The 27807-nt window shown below is 38.4% G+C and overlaps 1 protein-coding gene across 1 annotated transcript in view; it reads right to left on the bottom strand.

The window, feature by feature from the left end:
• LOC107587699 (collagen alpha-1(XXVII) chain B-like) overlaps positions 1 to 26632 on the bottom strand; it is a 97347-nt gene extending 70715 nt beyond the window's left edge. Inside the window, exons 1-4 of the mRNA XM_016275582.1 lie at positions 26210 to 26632; positions 22839 to 22909; positions 13633 to 14888; positions 9475 to 9528 (exon numbers count right to left, since the gene is read on the bottom strand). Of these exons, the coding sequence (XP_016131068.1) occupies positions 9475 to 9528; positions 13633 to 14888; positions 22839 to 22909; positions 26210 to 26262 (1434 nt within the window). The 5' untranslated portion in view covers positions 26263 to 26632. The remainder of the gene's footprint in view (positions 1 to 9474; positions 9529 to 13632; positions 14889 to 22838; positions 22910 to 26209) is intronic.
• Positions 26633 to 27807: the final 1175 nt, after the last annotated feature.

The raw sequence follows: 27807 nt of genomic DNA, 5'->3' as shown, positions 1-27807 counted from the left end.
CTTGGACAGTGATAAAAATCTACCTGTCAATTGGCGACGGGTTGGCGACCACTGCTGTACAGAATCCAGGTTTCACAGCTAAAGAAGACTGGTGAGCACAGCTGCCTTGTACACCTTGATCTTAGTAGCTAGCTTGATGCTCCTGTGGTTCAGGACTCTTATGCGCAGGCTACCAAGGGATTGGCTGTATTTGCTGATAAATGCTAAAATCTTCTTGTCTAGTGAATCTTGTCTTCTTTTCCTTCTATGGTAATTATAGGTAAAGGGGCTCTGGAGCCAGGAGCAGGTTGGAATAAGACCTAGCTTTTGCTAAGACTGATGGTGAGCCCAAAGAGATGTTCGGCTACAAATCTATCAAATAGAGATCAGACTCTGAGTGTGCCATAAGAGCGTAATCATCTGTAAAAAGGTAATCAAGGATAAGCTGTCCAGTCATCTTGGATTTGGCATTTAGTCTTCGGAAATCAAAGAGGGAGCCATCTAGTCTATATCGCAAGTACACTCCTCTCTTGATTCCTTGTAGAGCATGTGCCAGGATGCCGGTGAAAAACAAGTTGAAGAGAATAGGAGCAAGCACACATCCTTGTTTCACCCTATTTGAAATGTCAAGCGTAAGTGAAACGTCCAAATTTAAGAGTACAAGGCCTTTCATCATATCATGGAAAAAGCGGATCAGGTTTGAGAACTTTCTGGGGCACCCAAACTTTGCGAGAATTATCCAAAGTGCTTCTCTATTCAAGGTGTCAAAGGCCTTTGTTAGGTCAATGAAGACGGCATAGAAATCCATATGCTGCTCAATAAATTTTTCCTGGATCTGCCAGACTCATGCCGACAGTGCTACGGCCAGGTCTGAATCCACACTGAGCCTCTGGCAGGGATTTTTCTGAGATGCGATTCTGAGAGTCGATCAGCCTGTTGAGGATGATTCTTGCAAGAATCGTCCCGGCAACTGACAGAAGTGAGATACCTCTGTAATTGCCACAGTCAGCCTTGCTGCCCTTTTTCTTAAAGATGGATACCACTGTGGCGTCTTTGAATTCTTGTGGCATGATTTCCTCTTTGCCGCTTTGCAACTGCTAGTCTGACTAATTGCCTTCCTTATTTCCTCCATATTTGGGGGTAGGTCAAGGTTGTTCAGTGTAAACTGTTCAGTGTGGAATCCAATGCCAAGGGGGCAACTGTGGGGGGCCTATTGAGCAAGTCAAGAGTAATGTTCTGTCCATCGGTTGATAATGCTTGCCTTATCTTTCAGAAGGGTGTTGCCATCTACAGAAAGTGGTGGTGTAATGCTTGGTCTTGATGGGCCGTAGATCAGTGCGCTGAAGGATTTATTGGAATTGTTGGAATGTGTAAACCCTTGAATTTCCTCAACCTTGCAGTCCCAAAAGCTATCCTGCATTGCACAGAGCTCTTTCTAGGTCTTTCTATGTAGGTGTATGAAGCAGTCTTTCTTTGCTATGGAGTTTAGGTCATTTTGCCACTCAAAATATGCCTTGCGTTTTTACTCCATCAGCCTCTTGCTTTCATCATTGTTCACGTAGAACCAGTCTTGGTGGACTCGCTTCTGGAAGCCAAGGGTTTATTTTGCTGACTTGTTCACCATCTGCTTGAACTGAACTGGCAGAGCCCCACCAAAATATTCATCCACAACATAGATCTCTATATAAACTGGATCAATAATAAATTGTAAATGTGTTCATAATTCTGCAAAAAATATTTTTTTAGAATTTCGATACTATTTAAGTCGTAAAGTAAGCAGTATATATTAAAATCCCGCGCATGGCTTTAGCAGGCATGTATACATGATACTAAGCGGGGCAGACGGTGCCTGAGACCTCCCGAGCTCAACAGTGCCCCACAATTTTGCAACGTAAATCTGTGGTGAAAAGGGGAACTGCAGCGCGCTCTAATTGAGAGCCATTGGGGCAGATTTGAGACTGCCCCACTTATTTTCACGTTACCTTACGTGAACCTCGCTCCACCAAAACAATATCAATCCACTTCAGCTATATGTCTGCAACAGGTCAGTAACTAATTGGCATGTTTGTTTGTTTTCTATGTGGAGTAGTGGATCAAAATAGCAAAGTATAAATCCTTTTAGTTTAAATGTGCTCACATGAATAGCCTTTATATGGTTCTATTGTGTTTGTTTTATTATTATTCTGAGAATAGACATATGATCGTCTTTCCTCACCCGAATTGCTCCACAACTTGTACGATTCTAAATCAACATTTGGAGGTGATAAATGCTATATTAAGGCAATTATAATACAGCATTTTATGCTGTTCTCCGAGCCTGTCAATCAACATTAGTGCGCCACCCACAGGATAACGCAAGGACATCTTTGCCAAAATTTTGTCCGCATGTGTTCAGAGATTAGAATGTAAAGTTTACAAAATGTTTTTCATATATTAGTGCTACGACCCAGAATCTGCCCCACCTAAATTTACGGTCAGGAGCCGCTACTGCTAGCTATATTAATGCTTAGGCTTCTTTCGATGGGATGGTACAATGTGCAATTTGAGTAAAGACCTGATCAATCTGTGGTATGTTCAACACTCAGCTCAGCTCAGAAGTTGAAGGAGCTTGGTCCGAATGGCCAGACCAACCCCATGGATTCTGTCCTCATTGTTCACCTTCCCCTTCCAGCAGTAATATGAATGTTATACCGAGCAAGTTCCCTGGCTATAAGTGCTGTCCTTCTCTGGGGTCTGAGTGTATTGTCACTGTCCACCAGAGTATGCACATTCCATGTGCCAATAATGAGTTTTTTATATTGTCAATTATTTGTTCAACCGCACTAGGGTTAAACTGCCATCCGCGGTCTGCTGGCCAGTTTTCTGGTAGGGCAGACAATTTTTGGGACACCTTTTCTAGTCCCCTCCCAATCCGGGTGAGCAGTGCTATCCCTAAAAAGGGCTGCTCAGTCACCTGGAATGCTGCCGAACTTCCATGTTGCCTTGGGTGCAAGGAAGAGTGACCAATGGTCCACAGGCCGCCTGCATGTGGGTTCCAAACTACAACTGCCAGTGGTAACTGCCACCTGTCGCTCTGCCCATCCCCCATTGCTGCAGGACTTGAAGAAAGACTTGAAGAAGGACTTGAAGAAAGATGAAGAAGCAGGATTGTGAGGGAGATGCACAAGACCTGCCCGTGAAAGAGATTTTGGTGGAGAAGCTGTTGCGCTAGAGCAACCCCACCCCCTCAGGCACTAAAGTTAGAGTCCAATGGCATAACAAGTGTTACGATTGGTAACTTCTTTGGCTGCAGTGGATAAACAAGGCTCTCCTCAGTACTCCAGCCTGCTCTACATACTCCACAATGCGTTGCTGCACTGCCTTCCTGACCAGTGAACCTTGATTGGTTTCATTCACTCATTCCGCCGGTATAGGCTTTGCATGCAGGGTGAGTGTGCCCATAGGTAGTACTGGCTTAGCTTAGTAGTAGGAAAAATCCTGACCTGACTGTAATTAGTAATCTAAAGTAGTAAATAATTATTATTCTGAGAATAGACATATGATCGTCTTTCCTCACCCGAATTGCTCCACAACTTGTACGATTCTAAATCAACATTTGGAGGTGATAAATGCTATATTAAGGCAATTATAATACAGCATTTTATGCTGTTCTCCGAGCCTGTCAATCAACATTAGTGCGCCACCCACAGGATAACGCAAGGACATCTTTGCCAAAATTTTGTCCGCATGTGTTCAGAGATTAGAATGTAAAGTTTACAAAATGTTTTTCATATATTAGTGCTACGACCCAGAATCTGCCCCACCTAAATTTACGGTCAGGAGCCGCTACTGCTAGCTATATTAATGCTTAGGCTTCTTTCGATGGGATGGTACAATGTGCAATTTGAGTAAAGACCTGATCAATCTGTGGTATGTTCAACACTCAGCTCAGCTCAGAAGTTGAAGGAGCTTGGTCCGAATGGCCAGACCAACCCCATGGATTCTGTCCTCATTGTTCACCTTCCCCTTCCAGCAGTAATATGAATGTTATACCGAGCAAGTTCCCTGGCTATAAGTGCTGTCCTTCTCTGGGGTCTGAGTGTATTGTCACTGTCCACCAGAGTATGCACATTCCATGTGCCAATAATGAGTTTTTTATATTGTCAATTATTTGTTCAACCGCACTAGGGTTAAACTGCCATCCGCGGTCTGCTGGCCAGTTTTCTGGTAGGGCAGACAATTTTTGGGACACCTTTTCTAGTCCCCTCCCAATCCGGGTGAGCAGTGCTATCCCTAAAAAGGGCTGCTCAGTCACCTGGAATGCTGCCGAACTTCCATGTTGCCTTGGGTGCAAGGAAGAGTGACCAATGGTCCACAGGCCGCCTGCATGTGGGTTCCAAACTACAACTGCCAGTGGTAACTGCCACCTGTCGCTCTGCCCATCCCCCATTGCTGCAGGACTTGAAGAAAGACTTGAAGAAGGACTAGAAGAAAGATGAAGAAGCAGGATTGTGAGGGAGATGCACAAGACCTGCCCGTGAAAGAGATTTTGGTGGAGAAGCTGTTGCGCTAGAGCAACCCCACCCCCTCAGGCACTAAAGTTAGAGTCCAATGGCATAACAAGTGTTACGATTGGTAACTTCTTTGGCTGCAGTGGATAAACAAGGCTCTCCTCAGTACTCCAGCCTGCTCTACATACTCCACAATGCGTTGCTGCACTGCCTTCCTGACCAGTGAACCTTGATTGGTTTCATTCACTCATTCCGCCGGTATAGGCTTTGCATGCAGGGTGAGTGTGCCCATAGGTAGTACTGGCTTAGCTTAGTAGTAGGAAAAATCCTGACCTGACTGTAATTAGTAATCTAAAGTAGTAAATAAGCAGTCTAAATACATTCAGTATAAATGCATATATGCTATAGCTTAATCACAAAAATACTGTAATTATATTCCATTACTCCTTTAATATGTTTAATACATTTCTACATTAATAATATAATAACATTTGTTATGAATATCTCACATTTCTGCCATAATACCATGGTGCAGTTAGTGTTACTATAGTAAATCCATGGTAGATGATCTACTGTTTCATCTGGATTTAATCTAGTTTAAATCATAGAGTCATTTGTGTTCTTTGCTGAATTCAAGTGCTTCACACTGGATTTCACAGCGCTGTTTAGTGGTCGCGTGACCGAGACTTATCAGCGAGTAAACGCATCTGCTCTAGTAAGCTCAAAGCCACTGGAAGGCAAGTCTGCAACCTTTAGCCAAAAAAGCATAACAACTAATGCTAACGCTGTGGCTTTGGGGGTATGCAAGGAAGGAGACAAAAGGCCATTGCATGATTGGCTGAGGTGCCTCACGTGATCCAAGTTAGCGGTCATGCTTTTTCCAATGGTTGGTACTACAGACCCTCGGATCTACCAATAATAAGGCAATCTCTGGTAAGCTTGCGCTGCGCTGCCGTTTGAACTTTGAGCCGAGCGGATAATTGGTCCGTGTGGTTTGGTTCAAATGAGTAGCACTCTTTCATTCTGCTTTTAGAGCATAAACATTGTATCGAACATTTATCGAACTCTTGTTCTTGTATTATCAAGGAAAATTATATCGTGATAATTATCATTATTGTTTTATCGCCCATCCCTACTACTATTACAGAAATTTTACCTATTTAATTTATGTATGACTGACAAATATGCACCACATATTAGTTTATGTAAAAACTGTGTGATCCAAATGGACGAAAATTTTACATGGAATTCAAATATATTAATCTTATATTTAAGCCAAACATTTTTTTGAGTGATAGCTGACAACCACCAGGGAAGTTATTCACATTGTAGAGAAAATAACACGCAACAGTGAGACTCAAAGACTAAAAGCTGAGAGGCAACGCTAAGCCTACTTGTCAAGTCAGCGCTATTATTTATATATGATCCACCTGGGGTTAGCTATGAGTGGGGCTCTTATTCATCGCCCTTCCTGCTGAGTACACACAATCTGGCCATATGGAGATACTTACAAGAAGCTCATGTACAGATTTCCACCTTGTTTTTTTATGTTTGGTCAAGTTTTCCACATGTGGCCATGGTTAGTGATCAGAGGAGAGTGAGAAAGGGGTATCAAGAAAGCCTATCAAATTACATATTGGCTAATCTCTCCTGCTCTCTTTCAGATCTCCAGCAAGCACTCGTGTGGGCAGACACGCGTGGGGGTTGTCACTTTCCGCCTCATATATTTGAGAATGGCTGACTTATGGCGGGGTTCCCTGACCTGGCTCAAAGGAGGCCTCTGCTAATGTTTACCAGTGCACTTGAGGGAATATCTTTCTGGTCTAGCCTCTTGACCAAGATAAACTATGTTTAAAAGTGAACTTTTTAGTGTTGGCGTTGTAAAGAACGGAATCAAAGACAGCCTGAGCAGTGCCAACGTCAATGGAGGTGCAAGGTGAGAGGGACAAATTGTACTTCAGAGAATTTTACTGAGTGGATACAGTACGTCCAGCACTCATGTCTGTCATCTATGAGGCTTTGATTCACACCAGACAACCCTGACAGACCACATGACCCAGCACATGGTGACACAGAAGGGAATGGTTTACAGTTCTGTGCAGTTGTGAGAGACCTGAGGGATGAATTACTACATAAACACTACCATACTTGGCATAGTCACTAAACAAGTATGGAAATTGTCGGAAATTGCTTTTCAATTACTAGACAAAATGTCCATGTGGCCATAAGGAAATGACAAGGCACCAGAACAAACAAAAAAAATGTGTTTGAAAAGAAGCTAACACAAGAATGCAAATTCTGATAATAGAAAAAACTGTGACACAAAATGCTTGATCATTGTTCTCAGATGATTTAATTTGCTAGTATAATGCCCTGGATTAATTGGTGATGTGAAAGTATGGGTTCACTGACAAGAAATTCTCCATGACCTCTGACCCTCACATTTACCATATTTGTTTTGCAGCTAGTTGATGTTTTTAACTATTCAACATGTCTTGAGCAGCATTGGAGAACTTTACTTTTCAAAGTTCTATTATAAAAAGTTATATTGTCAATTTTCATGGAAAGCAAGCTATTTCTGCAATACTTTTTTATTTAGTGATTTAGTAGAGACATTTCTTCAAAGCAACTTATAGAAACATATTTACAAAGACATGAATAAAAAGCGACTCATCCTAAAGGCGTGGTCACATTTACCACTCTTCATATAATTTTTGCAGGCAAAATCCAGTAATTTCAATCGGAATCCATGCAATCAAAATTTTGTGTGAGGGTGAAAGTTTTCCACACATAGGTTTTGTAACAGGCTCAATATGGTCACACGAATTTGCGACACTGGCCAACAGAAAACGTATAGGTTTGAAAGTGATTTTTGTGTGAGCTGTGCTTTTGACTAAAGGCAATTTTGTTGAACTTTCGCTAATGTTACCATACCTTTCTTCTCCAGACTAGAATACTTTTTTACAATTTAGGTAATTTTTTGCTTTGGACAACCATTTGTCCCCCCATCCAAGTTTACTTTATATGCAATGGCATATTATTTTATGGCTTAATCACTGTGCTTTTTAATGTGACAAAAGTGTATTTACACAATCACAATGTCACACACCACAAATTATACAGTTTTGACAAAAATTATATTATGACTCTTGTATTGTTACCTTCAGCACAAGCCAACACTTAGTATACAGTATTTGATTAAAAAACTTACAAACACTTTGCTGATGTTGTAAATGTTTGTAAACGACTGAAAAAGTTTGGCTCTAAAATTGTTATCTGAGTCTGAACATTTACCACATTTACCATTTTACATTCAATAATGCAGCTTCAACTTTCAAGAATGATAAGACGTTCAAAATAATTTTTCACTTTATTTAAATTAGATACAATAAATGAAGAATGAAACCCCTGTGGTTTAAAAGTGCCTGTGAATGCTAATGATCTGCTTTATCACCATTGTGCCCATCAGTAAGATGCTTTAGAAATCATACAGCACCTGTACATCTGTGTCTATATCTCAGATTCTCTGGTGTCAATTTATAAACTTTCCTAAGTTTATATTGTAAAAAAGAGATTCATTTTTTAACTTTTTTAATATTACAAAATATTTATATATCACTTGTTTCATGGAATATTATTGGTACCTTATTGCACTGAATAATGGTGTTGGATCCCAAAGCTCTTGACCAGCAACTCTGGAGAGCTTAATTCAATTCAATTCAAGTTTATTTGTATAGCGCTTTTCATGAAACAAATCATTGCAAAGCAACTTTACAGCAAATTAAGTTTCTACAATATTTAGTGGTAGCTTATCAGTGGTGACTTTATGCAGCTTAAGAGCCGGTGAGCACCGGTGAGGCTTTAAATGCCTTTATTAAGATTGTTACAAAGAGCCCTTTCTTTAGCTCAACAGATTGGGTTCCCACAGTTCAGCCCTCAGGGGCCTCTCTAAAGGGCAGTCTCATAGGCCACGCAGGGCAGGTATCTTACACACAAAACATCTAGACTTCCACCCAGGGAAGTCTCTTTGAATCACTGACTAACTGATATCTCATTGTCTCAAGCTTTCTTTCACTCTCAATTACAAACTTACTAAGCAAAGAGTCATTTCTACAAGACTCCTCATGATAAACTGTCAGTGTGAAACAAAGACAGACATCAATGAGCTTAAATACTGTGAATTAAGTCAAATTTGTCACCAAAAAAAGTATATTCAACAAAATGTGTATTTTAGTATGAACAAATAATTTCACTACACATTTTAAAAGCAATTTTTTCTCTGTTTACCAAACCCTGGATACGATTTCTGACATACAACAAGATATATGGAAATAACCATATTTTCATTTAGTAGTTCAATTTTCAACATATCTGTGTTGCTCTGGATGTGGATGTGCATACATCCAGTTATGATCAATGAAAATTGTACAATTTAAACTGACTGCACAGAATCTGCAATCTACATATAATTTGAACAAGCAGCAAAAATTAATTTTTGAGTGCAGGCCATCTGAAATGCAAGATAAACTTGGTTTCAAACCCACATATGAGTAATTAGTGTTAAATAGTAACTAGTCGCCCTTGACTGTAAATAAAAGAATGCACCTCGGTTCAAAGACCCCCCAGCAATGAATGACAGTTAGGCATAATCTGTTTGTAATACTTACAACATATGGACTTCAAAACTACTCATTTATTTTACAATGTTGTTACTCCATCTAAGACACCTGACAAACAGACAGTGTTATTCCGGTATCCCAGAAGGAGTAACAACTGGTGTGATATTGAAACTGGAACATGGTTGTCTGGTTTGTGGTGAAACTGCCAGTGTCAGGAACTACTTAATGCACAAATGCCAATTTCATCATCTTATAATGCAGCTTTGGCAAACTAAAGTCCAGTAAAATAACATGCAGTATTAGGTTTACTTGGATGAAGTAAAAACTGAGATCTCCTAAGCAACAGAAACATGGGAAAAATAAGTGAAAGATTTTAACAGGTTTACCCTGGGTCCTCTCTTTCCTGGTAATCCTGGCTCGCCGGGAGGTCCAGGGGGTCCCTGAAAGAGAAGAAGGGAGGGAAAATTGTGACAAAACTAGTGATTTAGTGTTACATATCTACCTGCTGACATTGAATGAACTCTCAAACAAGGCAGTAATCGCCCTATTGGATGGAGGTAGTGAACCCTAGTCAATGTTTTAGGATACTTTGTGACTTAGACACTTCAGTGAAAGTGTTTCAGTGAAAACAGTGCAGGTACATCATCTAGCTTTGAATCAATCACACACATTAATTAACTGAGCTTGCATTTAACAAGAGGTCAGTGTTCATTTATAGAATTGTGTTTTCCTTTAAGAAGAGAAAAAAACAAGAGCACAAGCAGGTCTAATAAATCATATCCAGCATTACTTGTGCATCTGGCAAGAAAGATCACAAATGTTTGGCAATGACAGTCAATGACTTTAATTATCCATGATAATTTTGATATAATGTAGCAGCTGCAAGCTTCTTTGAAATTTGCAAAATTGTGCCAACACCCACCTAAGTGGCATATACATCTGATGACAACTTTGAGCAAATGGAGAACGTTGCTTTAAAACGTGTTGCTTTAAAATAATTCTATGTGACAAATCCTGGCAATGTTTTGTAACACCTGTAGACCTGGCAAGATCCCACATACTCATACTGAGTGCGATGCTGCCAGGATTCCACAATGTTTTCAGGTTTCCTGTTTCTACTCATTTTGAAAGCAACACTCACTAATAAAAGTTTATTTAAAAGGTGTATGTTACTAATGTTTTCAAAAACTCTACAATAAAACTCTAAATTTGAATTTCATGAATATATTGACTCTGCCTTTAGTTTTTGTGCAATAAACGTCCTTGTTCAAGTAAAATGAGCTCTGCTTCACTTAGCATTATAATAACCATTAGGATTCTATGGAGTAAGATCAACATAATAAACCAAGAGACATTGTGCACACTGTGTCTGTTTGATATGAGTGACATTAATATGGTAATTTTGAGCTCCAATGTGAAAGAAAGACAGGAGAGTCCCACTGAGCCCCCTACTATTTCTCTTCCATGCGGCAAACTTCCTGAATGAAAACAATCTCTCTTTCTCTCTCTGCCTCCAGGAAAGAATGAAAGATTAGAAAAGGAGGAAACAAGGCCTTTTTATAGTAGTTGCTTAAGGAGATCGTTCCTGAAAAGGCACAGTGTTATCTGTGTGACAGCCATACTGAACAGCACATCTGGTTGTTGTTTGTTGTTGGAAAATAGTTCAGGACTTCACTGTGACGGTATATTCGGTAATACACGGCACACTAGTGTTGGATGAAGTTGGCAGACTATACATCAAATATCAACTACTTTCAGTAGAGCACAATTCTGCTCCCATCAAAGCTTGTTTTAAATTCTATCTTGAAAAAGGTGACACTTATGCACAAGACATATAAACTAATCCAGGAAGACTTGAAGTAACTAGCAAGTATGTTAAGTGATTGATTTAATTAATTCTCATCCAATAACAAAGCAACCTTTGTTTAAATGATTCACTAACAAACTGATATTAGTTGCATTAGTGTACCAATGTTGGGTTGCAATGTTTGCATGCATCTACCATCCCACCGCCACCATTTTGGTCCCTCAACCTGGTGACAGCTGTTAGGTTCCTTACCCTGCTGACCTCCTCTAGAGTCACACTATAGTCCTATCACTAAATAACATACTTTTTAGTATACATCCTACCAGAAAGAGTCTTTCTAGTCAAACAAAAATTCCCAATGATTTACTGGATTTGTTGTCATCTAAAATTAATGTGAATGTTAAAGGGGTCATATGATGCGATTTCAAGTTTTCCCTTCTCTTTGGAGTGTTACAAGCTGATTGTGCATAGATAAGATCCCTGAAGTTGCAAAGACTAAAGTCTCAAAACCAAAGATATATTCTTTATCAAAGTTAAGACTCTGTCACGCCCTAAAACTGCTCGTTCTAACACGCCCCCAGATATCTAGGTCACTATGTGGAAATAGTTGCATAATGCACTCAAATGTGCATGCAAAGAAAGAAGGTTTCAGTAATCGCAGTTAGTGTTGAAGCAGCCATGTCAGGGAGACACTGTGTGTTTCTAGGCGAAAGCAATATCACTTTATTTGGCCTTCCGAAAGTAGATGCATTTAGGAATTTTTTTTGTGTCTTAACCGCGGCTTGTGTACTGCATCATTACTGTGTCTGTTCCCCTTTCGGGCTTGAACTGATGGTAAAACTAATGACATTATTTACTGTCTTTACATTTATTTTGAAAGATGAAGCTCGCAATTATGGTAAGGGGAGTTACATTTCCGTCATCATATGACCCCTTTAATACTGTAATAACAGTGCAGATTTTTTAGGCTGCACTGCACAGCAAAAATAAATAAATCAATAAAATAAATCAATAAATCAATAATTTTTTAATTATAATAAATTTTTGTTTTGTTTTTGAGTAAACTTTCTTATAATTTAATATAATTTAAAATTGCATAAGATATTTAACACTTTTTCTTGTTTTAGTGGAATAAATCTAATCACATTTAGGTTTAAAACAAGAAAAAAAATATGGTAATATAGGGTAAAGAACAATAAATAATTACAGATATATATTCTCTGAAACAATTTTGCTTCTCAAGTGAATTTATCTTGTCTCAAGGATGTTTAGATATGTTGAGTGGAAAACAAGACAAACTGCTGACTAAGATTTTGTCCAAGCCTCTGGTTTGTGACCTCATTCTTTAACTACAAGGAAAAAATGCATAAGCATTACACAGACAAAAACCCACTGGCTTATAATGCCTTTCCAAATAATTTTATAAACTAGGCTTAAGACCAAGACCACCAAAAGCTCAAAGGCAACAATGATGGCACCATTTTCCAGCCTTCAACCTTCACTTTGCACCCAGACAAGGTTGTTTAACTAGTAAAAGATGTAGTTGTGTAGTGTGTGGTGTATTATGTATTGAAATCCTTAAGAGGTAATGGAAACCAAATTACAAAGAATTCATATTAATGCATTGCTACAACCAGCACTTAAATACAGCATATGAAGACAGATGACAAGGCCAAGGCGCACAGAACACGTGGCCACAGCCAATAATTCACATTTCACCATTCTTCAAAATAAGCAAAGCAGCACACTTGCCATCTGGCCTCCATAAGACACTGTTTAAAAAGAAAGAAAATGGTCTTCATACCATGAAGTGCTAGTGGCATGTTGCAAGCTGAAGACCTTGTTGCTATGGTTTTGTAACCTGACTTAGCTTTGAGTATTTAAAAAAGTAAGTTCACACTGTCTTTAAAGTAATCAGGAAAAATCCTGCTAGAATAACATTTTACCGTAAAATAAATGGTTAATTTTACTAGCTGATAGACAGATTGGCTTTTTTGGGAAGTTGCACCGCATGGCAATTTACAGCTTGAACTAACTGCCTGTTCATAAAAAGGTCAAATCATCTGATATTTTAAGAGACTTACTGATTTGACTCTCAGTCATGAGGGTCTGCAGGGGTCCTCTCAATGATATAATTCATGTTTCATGTTTTTTGCATGTTTCTCCATGTTGCTTGGACCACATGACTGTTGTTTAGCTACATATTTTTGATTAGGCAGACAAAAGTTTTTTTTCACATATGAGTAAGCAGTAAAGCAGCTAAAACATTTACAATAATGTTAAAATCCCCCCCCCCCCCCAAGAAATAATAACATTACTTAATAAGGTTTTGACAGTTCTATCAACCCCCCCAAATTTCAATTTTTTTTACTTTGAGTCACCAACCAATTGATTGAGACCTCAACGATTTGTTTCTTTCTTTCTTTATTTTTACCGTTGGCCTAATAACTACTTCCTGAACTCGCCATGTCTTTCGAAAAATAATCTATCACTAAGTTGTCAATATCTCAGCACCAACTAAAAAATACTGATGAAGCCCTTCTATGTGCCAGACTTTTTCTAACCAGAATGTTAGCAGAAAATGTTACAAATCTCCAACTACTAGTCCTGTCTCAGTCAGTTTCAGTGCATACAAATGACAAAAATGCAAAGAATATAGCAACAAACTATATTTTGAAACTATATTTCGGTTTACGCCACAAATTAAATTTAATATCAGTATTAAAGAACATCCTACCGGTGGTCCTGGTTCTCCTTTCTGTACTGGTGACCCAGCCAAGAGGGAGAATTGGGTTGGTTCAAGGTCGAAGGTTTGGAAACCATCCGTGGCTGCAGGGGTGACAGGCTCAAAAGAGCTGGGTTTGGAGGTCTCCTTTGGTGAATGTCTGCGTGATGCTAATGTTGTCGTCTTCGACACCCTGGCTTTGCTATAAGGTTTAGGTTTTATTGTGGCAGGGGTCTGCATTTGGTCCAGTATGTTCTTCTGTTGGCCTGTTGGTCCGGCAGTGACAGCCATCTCATTTTCTATCAATATCTGGGGCTTTACAGATGCCTTCATGATGTTCTTCCTGGGGTTGCTTTGTTGAGTTGGCTTTGGAGATATTTGTGATGTCCTACTCCCAAAGGAGGCCATGGCAGTTTGTGCTGTGGCCTGCAGAGGGAGCTGTAGTGTGGGCTGGGCTATAGTCGGTGGCACCGTGCTTTGTACAGACTGAGATGTAATTAGAACAGAGGTGTTCAGGCCTTGTGAGGTTTCATGATTAACGTGTACTTTCTCTTGTGCTAATGAAAGATGTCTGTTGTTTACCTCTGTTACCACATTTGGGGTCTGAAGGGTGACAGATAAATTGGGATCCAGGGGTAATAGCGGTAAAAGAGGAGGGAGGTTTGGTCGATAAGTGTCTGCTTCCCTGCACTGTTTTTTAATGTACTTACAATAATTGTGAGCTGCCTTAGCAGAGGGATGAATATCAAACTGACAGATGGCTCCTTCAAACTGCACCGAGTTCTGGCTCATTTTTCCCAATCGAAAGGAGCCCTCTGGATCCAGCATTTCCTCATTTTTAAAATGCAAATTTGCATGTACACTTGTCTTCCCACAAGAAGTATATAATGTAACACTTTGGGTCTGGATTTCCAAAGCCAGGTTGTGCCACTGGCCATTGTGAACATCATAATCAAAATTTACAGTGTTCTTTTGGCCCAAGTAAACTAAAATTTGCCCCGGGATGAACTGCACCCCTAGCTGCAGTTGTTTCCTCTTTGTCACAATGGTGAAGAGGAAAGCATTGTTTATGCGATGCGAACATACGCTGAGGATGAGACAGAATGCCGAGCCCAGTGACGCAGGGATGACGGAGCTCACTGGGACATCAATTCGTGCCCTCTGGGTTAGGATGACTCCCGATTTGAAGGGGATGACACCTTGAGGTGTGAAGCGTGTCCCAGATGGTCTTTTTCCAACCAACCCCAGTCTTTGCAGCACGTCCACATCTACAAAAAGGAAAACCACAGATAATTGCCACAGTAATCACTACACATACATGTTCTGGATTTAGGCTCTAGGAGCAAAATGGATCTCGTCGCAGCCAACCGAAGGCTTGCAGCTGCTGCTCACCAGTGTTGGGCAGTAACGCATTACTTATTAACACGTTACTGTAATTTGATTACTTTTTTAGTAACGGAGTAATTTAACACGTTATAATCTAGAGATTGTAAAAAGGATGTAGCACATGCACTGTCGAGTCAAGTGCCAGTGGATTAGAGACCTGCTCCCGCGAGACCCGACGCAACAGAGTGCGGCGCGGGACAAGATGGGCGAGTGCTGGCGCGGGCTAGGGGTGGACGCTCGTGGGGGTGCGGGATGCGGGACAATAAAATGATTCACGGGACTCCCGCAAAATAGAAATATGTAAACATAGAATATCTAAAACAAATAAATTGTTATTAATCTATTGCAAAAAAGCAACATGAACTAATATAAAATATAAATGATTAACAGGTGCAAGCGTATGCAGAGTTTATATTTAGGCTATAACACGTGTTTGCAGCGTTGAGCAATGCAGTGCTGAAATTTGCGTGCTCATGAATCCTCTCATTATAACACACGAATTGTAGACATTATGAAAGATTCATTATGCATATATTTATTGTGTTATAACAGAGATTTGTGGGATTCCGATGAACTGAGATGTCTTTTAGAGATTATAAATGCAGCGCTCTTTGCTGGCATTCTGCCATGCCAAACCATGCACGCAGCAGTCACTTGCTTTAGTTAAAAATATCAGTGTTCTGTGAATGTTGATGCTTTAATAACAAATATTTATCGGGAGCGTGTATGCTGGGATTTCATAAATTTAATGAAGAAAAAAGTAACGTAACTAGTAATGTAACTAATTACTAATTACTTTTGAAATAAAGTAATCAGAACAGTAACGTGATTACTTTTAAAAGGAGTAATCAGTAATCAGTAATTTGATTACATTTTCAGAGTAACTTGCCCAACACTGCTGCTCACACACTGAGAAGCTGAGCTCATTACAGGAACAGATCAAAAGCATATGTAGAACATATGCGGCAAAGGTAATGTTTCATCTGGGGTAAAGCTTCAGTTTTTCATTAAATGCTCTGCTGATATTTTTACACTTAGAAAAATAACACTGTGTGGGCTACAGATTGATCACCTACTACAAATTCATTAGATTGAGGTCTGCAATAAATTACAGCAAGTGAAGTGAGTGGGAGTATGCATCTCCAACGTCCCAGTACGATTTACGAAACCACAAGTATATTAGACTGTATTGACTGAAGTGTTCCAGTTTATCATGTGGATTTTGGTATAAACCTGCAAAAAATATATTCTTCTTAATCTGTATTTTTTGTCTTGTTTCCCAATAAAAATATCAAAACATTCTTAAAACAAAATAAACTTACTTTTTAAGCAAGCCCTTTTTCTTTTTATAGTTATTTTTAGTGGCAGCATAACCATGATTATTTGTTGTGTTTTTTAATTAAAACAACGGGGTTAAGAAAAATTAACATCTCTGAAGTCTTATAACAGTTTTGCTAACTGATATTTTTTATTGGAAATCAAAACAATAACACTGATTATGAAAAAATGTTTTCGCTTTATTTCCACTGGTATGACCAATATCAGTAACATTCCATGTGATCCCTTTTATAACTAGTAAATTTTACAAATTACAATGCGTAAGGCAGCAGAAGAAACAGTTAATGCAATCTGTCTTAGGGCTGTCACTTCTGAACAGTCAGTAATGAGTTTAAAATTAAAACAAATGAGAGTATGCATCACAAAACCAAATCTAACCCAAACACATATCAACTAAACAAAATCCAGCTTAACATTTGCAGTTATAAAATATATCCAGTGAGTACTAAATGAAAAACATATGTAAATGGAATAATGTGCATGGACTTTTTCCTGTAAGCCCTGTATCACTAAACAGATTATGATCAGCAGATTGGACAGGATTGTTGAAAGAAAGAACTATGCAGTAGTATTGTAAACAAATCTAAACAGAGTTACTAACATATTGGCCACTTCATAATTGAGAATGTCTGAAAGAGGTGACAGATCATTACCTGACAAACAGCAGGAAAACAACTGCTCTGAATTTAGAAAATTAACGATCTGAATAATTCCACATAAATCACATGAGATCCTGACACAAAACTACTTGATGAACATCCAACTAAACACACGATGAACATCCACTGGTTCTGCTCACAAATCACAGTAAGGAGTGCTGTCTGAAAGAGTCATAAACAGCATGAAATAAACTTCTTTAAAGCAGGGTTCAACGATTAGCATGACCTGCTGACCCGGGCCAGTGTGAGCGAGTTTAGGACCAGTTGAAGCGATTGATACTTGCCCTATTAGGTCACAGCTGCCATTACATCTTACATTTGTTTTTATGCTTTGAAAACTTATTTATGTCATCAGGGTAAAAGGTTTTCTAGCTGGCTAAATGTCAGTCAGAAGGGTTTAAAAACAACCGTCTTCTGGTTGTAATATTTTGTACAAGACATGAAATTGTAGTTGGGTTGTACAAAAACACAAGGCCCAAAGCTAAACCTAACCATAAAGTCCAACCCTTTAGCAAAACCCTTTAACCCAATCATAATTGTAATTTTGCTAAATTATTATGTCATGGGAGTGTGTTGGTTGAAAATTATACGAGGAGTGTTTGGGACTGTGTGCATCCTTTTGGTGACATCAGTCAGTAAGTCAGCTGCAAAGACTACAGCCAACTGCCAACTATCATGTACGTTCTGTGTCTGCGTGAGAGGAAACAACTGTTTGTACCATCAGGTGGCAGTAGTCTACATTCATCTGCTGTGACATCACAATTGTGTTGCGCTGTGGTATATGGAGCTACTTGAAGTATACAAATGAAGTTGACTCGTTCCCTTGGTCTAAATCAAGGGGTCGAGGGACTGTCCAAATAAATGTCCCTCATCCACGCACTTCAAAATGGCAGCAGGGATTCCCCTGAGGGGAAGTGCTTAGGGAAGTGTGTGTCTAGAAGTAAAGTGGAGCACACCCTAGGACTGTGAATATATACAAACTATAAACACGGTAGCACTTGCTTACCATTTTGACTATGAATCATGTTAATAAGTTGCTCTTCACTTTTTTAATTCCAGTCAGCCATGCATTACGAAAATATTCATGGATTGGAAAACTCGGGTAAGATGAAGATGCAACATTAGAAAATCCTTCGGTGTGTGTCCTTTATACTTAGTTGTTTTCATTCTTTCATCATGTTCATTTTTCTTTTTGTGTACTGGTTCGCTAAGCTAAACAGCCATTCAGACTAACCTCTATCACCAACTGCCCAACGTTGATTCAACACACACAATCGGGCAAAAAGCTGCAGACGGGGTCTGAGTACTGCCAATGGTGTGGAACACACTGCAAAAATTGGGCTAACAGACGCTCAACAATGACCCGACTTTGCATTGCAGTTGCGGCTCATGTGAGTGGTTCCAAAAAATTGGGCTGCAGAACTGGGCGCCCATGAGCAAAGATGACAGATTTCACACTTGCGTTCTTCTGGAGTGACCTGAACCACTGTAATGAATGGGCACCTAGCTTTCTCCATGTATATTAATCCTCTTTGATAAAAACATAGTTTAAAATCAAAGGAAGCACCCTGTTACAGGCCTTAATGTTCCGAGTTAACACAGTGGTTCCCCTTCAGGAACTCGAGCTGCGTCGAGATTTGCTTTGGGAACGCCCTTGTGTGTCCGCGTTCTGAAGCACGTGTCAAATCCGTCCAATGGACCAGCGAGACGTCACGACCAGGGTGACGTAAGCACCAGAAAGCATAAAAGCGCATCCGGCCGGGCGCCACCCAGCTTCTGCCCTTCAGCAGTGCTCTGTGTATGTGTCTGTCTATTTACTGTTGTCTGTCCGCACAAGCACTCATATATATAAAACAATGAGAAAGTCTATGGCGAGCGAACGGCATTACAAACGCTGTGTTTCTCCCTGCCCACGATATCTGGCGGCAGGGGATACACACGATGTGTGTCTCTCCCTCCACGCGTTATGCTCTTAGAGAGAGAGAGAGAGAGAGAGAGAGAGATTAAGCTCGTGTGAATACCTGCGTCTGTGCGTCTCTCAGCAGTGTTCAGCCGCAGCGTCTACTAATAGTGAATCTTTAAGTTAAACTGCTTCAAGAACCTCGCTACTGAGAAATGTCATGTAGCTTTTCAGCTGCACAACTATTTTATTGAGACATTCGCGGGGCAGCGCTGACAACAAGTTTCTGGTCACGTCTCAGCGTGTGTGCACATCTGTGAGAGAGAACGGGAGAAAGAAAGCGTTATTTCCGTAGCCTACATAAAAAAGGTGGAAGACATGGAAATACTTTGTCATTTTTTACCCTATTGTTTGTTATGATTATTTGCTCAATGTCTTCTGGGGTTTTGGTTCTTTTACTGTTGTAGAGATCCCATAGTATAATAAAAATATTATATATCTCTTCATTGTGTTTGGGCCCCCCTGGACGAGCGAGCATAGGCACATGCCTAGAATGCCTATGCGTAAATCCGGCCCTGGGGTTGGGTATTGTTTGAATTTTATTGATTTTGATTCTGCTTCTGCTTATTGATTCCAATTCTTATCAATTCCTAGTTTTTATTCCAAAAAGGTAAAAAAAAAAACATTTAGATGTCAAACATATTTATTCTGTGTCTTTTTACATAGCAGCTGCTGTTGCAGCTGAATAACATGAGCAAAAATCAGCTGCCTACAGAACACTATGTTTTTAACAAAAATAACTAGACACAGCAAAACAACTAGACTAGAAAATGGAACCGGTTCTTAATACCCAACCCTATTCCAGTGATCTACACACTTTACGGCTCCATTTCAAATGCATCGTCTCTAGGTTACGTATGTAACCATGGTTCCCCGAGGGAATGAGACGCTGCGTTGAGATGTCTTGAAATAACCCCATGTCTTGAAATAAATCATATTAACAATGACTTGATGTGTGGTTGTGACTCCAGGCCGTTAAAATTATTAGAGCGATATTGCACTCCTGAAGTGGTTATGTGGCACGACGCTGCACCTATTAATGGAATGGTCTTTCTCAGTTCCCAAACAAATTAAGAACTACATTCGATTTTTATTGATTGAACGCAAGCGCTTATTGCGATAGAAAACACTGTAACTGTTTCCACTGATTAAGAATAATTTTTGTTGTCTTGGGTGGTAGTTAATGTTAAGCCTATTATATTAATAGGGAAGGGGGGCCCAAAAATTTGTTTTGCCTATGTCACGAAAAGAGGTAAATCCGGCCATGCCCAACCCTACACTTGAATCAGCATCAGTTCCATGAACCAGGCTAATATCTACCAAAACTTCCTGTTGCCTGTGAAATTGATGTCAGAATGAAATGCCAGTGGAAACTGGAACGTCATACACTGGAAATCATATTTCACACTAAAGATAAGAGCAATGGCTAGAGAAGAATTCCACAAACTCTCCAGCAACGGCTTACAAAGATGACTTGATCATAAGTCATGCAGCAGATATCCAGAGAAATCTCAGGGAATGTGCTATACGGACTGTCTCACATATGGTAAAAACATCAAACATACACTCAAGAAAGCATCTTTCATGACTTGTTTTAAATATGATGGCAGTTGCATTTCATTAATGTCTGACACAGAAGCACCGTATGTTACATGTACATGAATGAGTTAGACTGAATGTGACAGATAATATGAACCTCCCACCACATCAAATCTGTACAGAGCAGATGTGGGAATTCTATACCCACCTTGAATGAAAACAGCAATTTAAGTGACAGTTGTACATTGCAGGAATAGACCACCAGCTTTATTTATGCAAGAAATAAATACAGAATCCATCTAACATTAAAAACTCTATACATCTATAGCCAGTAAACTCAGTGACATCCAATCAGGCACAATGTCATTCAAATGAGGTTGGAATCAAATGCAAAACATATAGAATTGTGCAAACAATGGCTTCTGATTTACTTGAGAAATATAAACCGACTCAGTTATACGTTGTTGATCAAAGGCTGCTCCATATATCATCTGAATATTGTTAACTCTGGCAAATAAGGAGCACACTGCTCCTAAAAATATAGTACCTGTAGCCTCTTTCACCTCTGACTCATGGAAAACTCCAATGGGTTGTAAGATTAGAGGTCTATTTATCCAAGTCCTGTCAAGTATCCTCAAATTTTATTGCAAGGCAGTGTGAGGTCATTGGACACTATGTTTTTAACAAAAATAACTAGACACAGCAAAACAACTAGACTAGAAAATGGAACCGGTTCTTAATACCCAACCCTATTCCAGTGATCTACACACTTTACGGCTCCATTTCAAATGCATCGTCTCTAGGTTACGTATGTAACCATGGTTCCCCGAGGGAATGAGACGCTGCGTTGAGATGTCTTGAAATAACCCCATGTCTTGAAATAAATCATATTAACAATGACTTGATGTGTGGTTGTGACTCCAGGCCGTTAAAATTATTAGAGCGATATTGCACTCCTGAAGTGGTTATGTGGCACGACGCTGCACCTATTAATGGAATGGTCTTTCTCAGTTCCCAAACAAATTAAGAACTACATTCAATTTTTATTGATTGAACGCAAGCGCTTATTGCGATAGAAAACACTGTAACTGTTTCCACTGATTAAGAATAATTTTTGTTGTCTTGGGTGGTAGTTAATGTTAAGCCTATTATATTAATAGGGAAGGGGGGCCCAAAAATTTGTTTTGCCTATGTCACGAAAAGAGGTAAATCCGGCCATGCCCAACCCTACACTTGAATCAGCATCAGTTCCATGAACCAGGCTAATATCTACCAAAACTTCCTGTTGCCTGTGAAATTGATGTCAGAATGAAATGCCAGTGGAAACTGGAACGTCATACACTGGAAATCATATTTCACACTAAAGATAAGAGCAATGGCTAGAGAAGAATTCCACAAACTCTCCAGCAACGGCTTACAAAGATGACTTGATCATAAGTCATGCAGCAGATATCCAGAGAAATCTCAGGGAATGTGCTATACGGACTGTCTCACATATGGTAAAAACATCAAACATACACTCAAGAAAGCATCTTTCATGACTTGTTTTAAATATGATGGCAGTTGCATTTCATTAATGTCTGACACAGAAGCACCGTATGTTACATGTACATGAATGAGTTAGACTGAATGTGACAGATAATATGAACCTCCCACCACATCAAATCTGTACAGAGCAGATGTGGGAATTCTATACCCACCTTGAATGAAAACAGCAATTTAAGTGACAGTTGTACATTGCAGGAATAGACCACCAGCTTTATTTATGCAAGAAATAAATACAGAATCCATCTAACATTAAAAACTCTATACATCTATAGCCAGTAAACTCAGTGACATCCAATCAGGCACAATGTCATTCAAATGAGGTTGGAATCAAATGCAAAACATATAGAATTGTGCAAACAATGGCTTCTGATTTACTTGAGAAATATAAACCGACTCAGTTATACGTTGTTGATCAAAGGCTGCTCCATATATCATCTGAATATTGTTAACTCTGGCAAATAAGGAGCACACTGCTCCTAAAAATATAGTACCTGTAGCCTCTTTCACCTCTGACTCATGGAAAACTCCAATGGGTTGTAAGATTAGAGGTCTATTTATCCAAGTCCTGTCAAGTATCCTCAAATTTTATTGCAAGGCAGTGTGAGGTCATTGGACTTCAATGAACCTGTGTGCTCATGTAATGTACAGGGTTATGACACAGATGTCACGACCATGGTACAACTGAACAGACATTTTACAGATGCACATTTCGCATGCTGATCAGGCACTAAAATTCTGTTAGGAAATGTACAGGTTTAGGAAATTCATGAATGAAAATTCAGACTTACCTGCAGACTGTGCTTGTGCAAACATCAGACAGCATGTACAGTAAAGAACTATGCAGAGAAAGACAGCTCTCCTGTGAAAAAAGAGAAAAGAATTACAGTTACAAACTGAACAGATCAAACATTTAGCTGACATTGATATGTGATATGTGATATGTGATTTGATATGTCTCTTGGCAACGTCACAGCTCAAGCAATAATATAAACAGTAGATACAACTTAGTAGCATGAATGTAAAATATGACTGTTGGAACTAAAGTGATTTATTTCCAGTCATTTTGATTCAACTTTTTCTAAAGTTAATTTTCAACCACTACTTACAGTTTTAAACCACTTAAGAACTACCCAGACAATGCGTTTGGGGGCGTTACATTTTTTAAAAATGTTTGTTTTTGAAAGAAATCACTATCACAGTAAAAACAGTAATATTGTGAAATATTATTCAAATGTTTCCATTGTAATATATTTTAAATGTTATCATCTTCAGGGTCGCATAATCCTTCAGAAATCATTCTAATATACAGAATTGATCCTCAACAAACATTTATTATTATTATCGATTTTGAAAACAGTTGTGCTGCTTTTATTATTTTAATATTTTTCTGAAAACCATGATACATTTTTTGGGATTGTTTAATAAATAGAAAGAAAAAAATAACAGTATTTATTTGAAATATGTTCCATTATAAATGTTTTTACTGTCACTGATTAATTCAATGTGTCCATGCTGAATAATAAAATAAAATAAAATAATATTTCTTAAAATAAATCTTACTGACTTAAAATGGGAGTTTATATCCTAAGAGTTTAGTAAAGTTCAAAAATGTCCCACATTAATTCTGACAAGAAAACTGTGATGAAAGGGTGTCCAATCTTCCAAATGACAGAGACAAGCACTTTAAGCTTAAAAGTCCAATCAAAGTATATTACAACAGTGAGAAAACAACAATGCCTCTGAGAGAGTCATTTAAAACACATGAAAGGTCAAACCAATGAACCAAAAAAAGCCTTTGCCAATGGTCTTTTTCTTTCTCTCAGCTACTGAAAGAAAACAAAGTATTGGGATCACATTGTTCCATACACTAAAGCATCACCACATCCATCTAAATGACCAGTCTAGTCAGTGTCCACAAGCAGCGTTCCATCTGCTTGTAGGCCCAGTAACACTTGGCAGCAGCAGCAGCCCTTACTGTAAAGACCTAACAGCTGTTTCTGCTCAGTAGGCAGTCAAAGCTTATCATCTGCCTGGATGCCAAAAATTTGTGATGCTCCATATAGAAAGTGATTGTTTCCTCTCAATACGCCAAGGCTGTGAAATTCGGAGGGCTTCATTCTAAGAGCTCTTAAATCAATCAAATCAATTAATACACCAAAAGGAGCGCAGTGATGTATGATCAATATTAAGACCCTTAAGGTAAAAGGCTGCCCCTCCAAATAATTAGATTAGTGCTCAACCAATAAGACTTAATTTTTTAATTATTTACATTTTCATTTTTAAATAGCTAACAGCAACTGTTTGGTTACAAAGATTCTTCTAAATATATACTTTCGTGATTAACAGAAGAAAGAAATGCATACAGGTTTAAAACAACATGAGGGTAAGTAAATTATGACAAAATTTGCATTTTTGGGTGAACTATCCCTTTAAATTTGATCTACCATATGAAACCTAAAATGTATAAAAATTGTACTAGGTGGTGTAATTAAAATTCTAACGAAAACCCCCAAAAATGGCTTGACGAGTGCAGTTTTCTTTCCTGTGTTGATGTATTTCCTATTGAAACAGGAAGCTAAGGTTGAAGTGGACATGCTGAATGCCCATGTCCAAAAATACCTAGTATTCTTTAGTTTACAGTTGACAAACATGATTTTCTACTTGCTGTTGCTAGCCAGAGGTTGTATTGAGGGAGAAGACATTATCATTCTAGAGAGGATTTGATCAGAAGACTGTACTTGCATAGTACATTTAGCTGCTAAAAGTTTATTTTGATAACGTTTAGGAGCACACTGGCATTTAGAGAGCTTTAAAGTTAAAACACATAGACTAAAAGCCTAAATAGCTCCATGGAGTCCTAATACTGATGTAATTATTTATAATGACAGTTGATCAATCTATGCAGCATCAATTGTTGGTTCTATGATAATAAGCAAAGGTCATACTACATGACAATCTTAGACTCTTTTCCCCCACTGTGGTGTTCAGTTATATATTCTTTTTCTGCCCCCATGTGCTGACAGTGTGGATGTGGGGATGCCATTTGTGACCAGATATTGTACTGTATGCAGTTTTACTTTAGTCAGCATTTTCGGTCATAGCCACAAGAACTATACGCTTGCCATTCTGCCCCCTCCCACCCATATCCTCTTACACACAGTCCCACCATGGACCATGATACAGTTCAGAGAGTGCAAGAGAGAGAGAGAGAGAGAGTGAGAGTGAGAGAGAGCAATAATCTAAATACAATATTTCACCCCTGTCACCTCTAACAAAGTTTACTATAATGGAAATTGTATCCGAATGCAGTAAAAATTTGCAACAGCTGATCTCTCTTTGGCAATTACACATATAAAGTTAGAAAAAGACCAAACATGACCAAACACCAAGCCCAAACAAAGACCAAACACCAAAAAAGCAAAAAAAAAGCAAAAACAGCATATATATATATATATACAGTATATAAATTCTTAATGTTTCTAAAAATTGGCTTTATTTTCTTTATGTAATATATATATATATATATATATATATATATATATATATATATATATATATATATATATTCTTAAGGATAAAACAATTTGCCAATGGTGTACATATTATTCAAATCAAAATAATAAAATATTAATAAAATAATTTGATAAATAATAATTGAAAACAAGACTTAATATGTTACACAATTTTCATTCTCAGGTAATTCAATCTTTTTAAAAAGATTTTTAGATATTTGTATTGTTTTATAAAAATGCTGAGCAAAATAAACAGGTGAGCAGGGCTGATCATTCATTCCAGAGACTAAAGAAAATAATTTACTATTCTAAAACCCAATCTAAATCACTGGTTACAAAGCATAGAAAGCAATTCATTCATTCATTAAATCAGTAATCAAAGAAGTTAATCCAAAACACATTAGTGCAATTTTCTCCAGCAAATTCTATACTTCTGTAAGTAGTGGTTGATCAACAAAGTTAAACAAGTTTTCTCTGTCCCATTCATTCATCAAACTCCAGAATGGACATCATAACGGACCTCCCTTCGTGAACTCATTCTTCCTTATGTAACGGAGCTGACAGCCAACAGGCTAATTTATGACCCATTTAACGTTTGTGTGAAATCTATCTATCTATTGTCAGGACGTGAGAGCGCTGTTACTCACCCCCCGACTCCAGCTGCTTTGAGTCTGGAGTTCAGGGCATTGTCCGGCTCCATCGCGCTTACTTCATTCTTCCTCGGGAGTGTTTGCTGCTGCAGTCAAGACATGACAGAGTTGCTGAATTACTTCCATAGCACAATTTCTTTTAATAACCGCTGAAGGACTTAATGCAACACTGTAGTACAATACTACATGCCGCAATCTCTCCCGAGTGCCAAATGTAGTACGTTCCAAAGAGAGGAACCTGCGAGGCGCGATGCAGCCTTCTCCATCTGACAGTAACAGATCCGGTGATGCTGAAACCTGGAAAGTTAAGTCCAAAGCGGCACAGACATGGTTTGCTGAGGTGAAGTACAAGCGCTTAGTCAAGTCGCCGACTAAATCCCAAGTACTTAGTAGGCATGCTGAAGATTTGGGACACTGGAAGCATATTTCCCTCTGTCGCCCTCAACTGTCTTCTGAGAAAGAAACACTTCGCTCTGGAAACTACAAGGGAGTCAATGGAAGGTGTGTCTTTTCAAAAGGAACCCATTTATTTTCGCTTTCGTCAAAAAATAATGAAGCGAAAAGAAAATGAAAAAAAAGAAACATTGAGGATAAAAGAACGTCACACAAGACAATTTAAATACAAAGCTGGTAAATTATCACACATGTGGATCATTCTCCAACTTGCTTTTCGTGCTGATTTGGCCATTTGCGCTTGTGAAATTAAGGGTAATTTAGCTTTCAACAAGAAGAAATCAGCCCGCAGGTTTTTATTTTTTATTTTTTTTAGTCTTTAAGGCAATTGCAAGTCCTTTCATTCAATGCACATCCACAGTTAAACAGGACAGCATATTTCAAATAGAATATTTTTTTAGAAATAAAGATAAATAAATCTTTAAAAACAGGTTTTATCTAGCAAATTACATTACTTAAATACATTTTTGAAAGGTTTAAATGTAAACTGCACTTTCTGTAATATCATGAACAAATGTTTGCATTTATTTTGGTATTGTACTTAGTTACTTTGCAGTGTGAAATACAGAATTTATCAATGAAAATATTCAATGTTCACTTTTTGGCCACTACTAATTCATTTATGAATTTAACCAAATTTTACATTCATAAATGCCAGATTACTAATAAAAAACATAACCTTACGGTTTTGCTGAGTGAAGTAAGGCTGTATTTAAATCAATTTGGGGATCTTTAGCAAAATTTGTATTTAACTGTGTGGGGTTTTCCACTGGGAGGACAAGCCTACTTAGTTACTTTGCAGTGTGAAATACAGAATTTATCAATGAAAATATTAAATGTTCACTTTTTGGCCACTACTAATTCATTTATGAATTTAACCAAATTTTACATTCATAAATGCCAGATTACTAATAAAAAACATAACCTTACGGTTTTGCTGAGTGAAGTAAGGCTGTATTTAAATCAATTTGGGGATCTTTAGCAAAATTTGTATTTAACTGTGTGGGGTTTTCCACTGGGAGGACAACCTCCTTCATCTTTAATGTCATAGTCTTGCAGATCCCCGGTCTGAAGTGCCATCCTGTGCTGTGAAATTCCTCCTAAAAATAAATAAATAAGTAAATACATTTATTTATTTATTT

This window comes from Sinocyclocheilus grahami, unplaced genomic scaffold (genome assembly GCF_001515645.1).
Source record: "Sinocyclocheilus grahami isolate Dianchi unplaced genomic scaffold, SAMN03320097.WGS_v1.1 scaffold95.1, whole genome shotgun sequence".
Lineage (NCBI taxonomy): Eukaryota > Metazoa > Chordata > Actinopteri > Cypriniformes > Cyprinidae > Sinocyclocheilus > Sinocyclocheilus grahami.
Note: the sequence above shows the minus strand (reverse complement) of the source record. Positions and strands in the feature narration are given on the sequence as shown.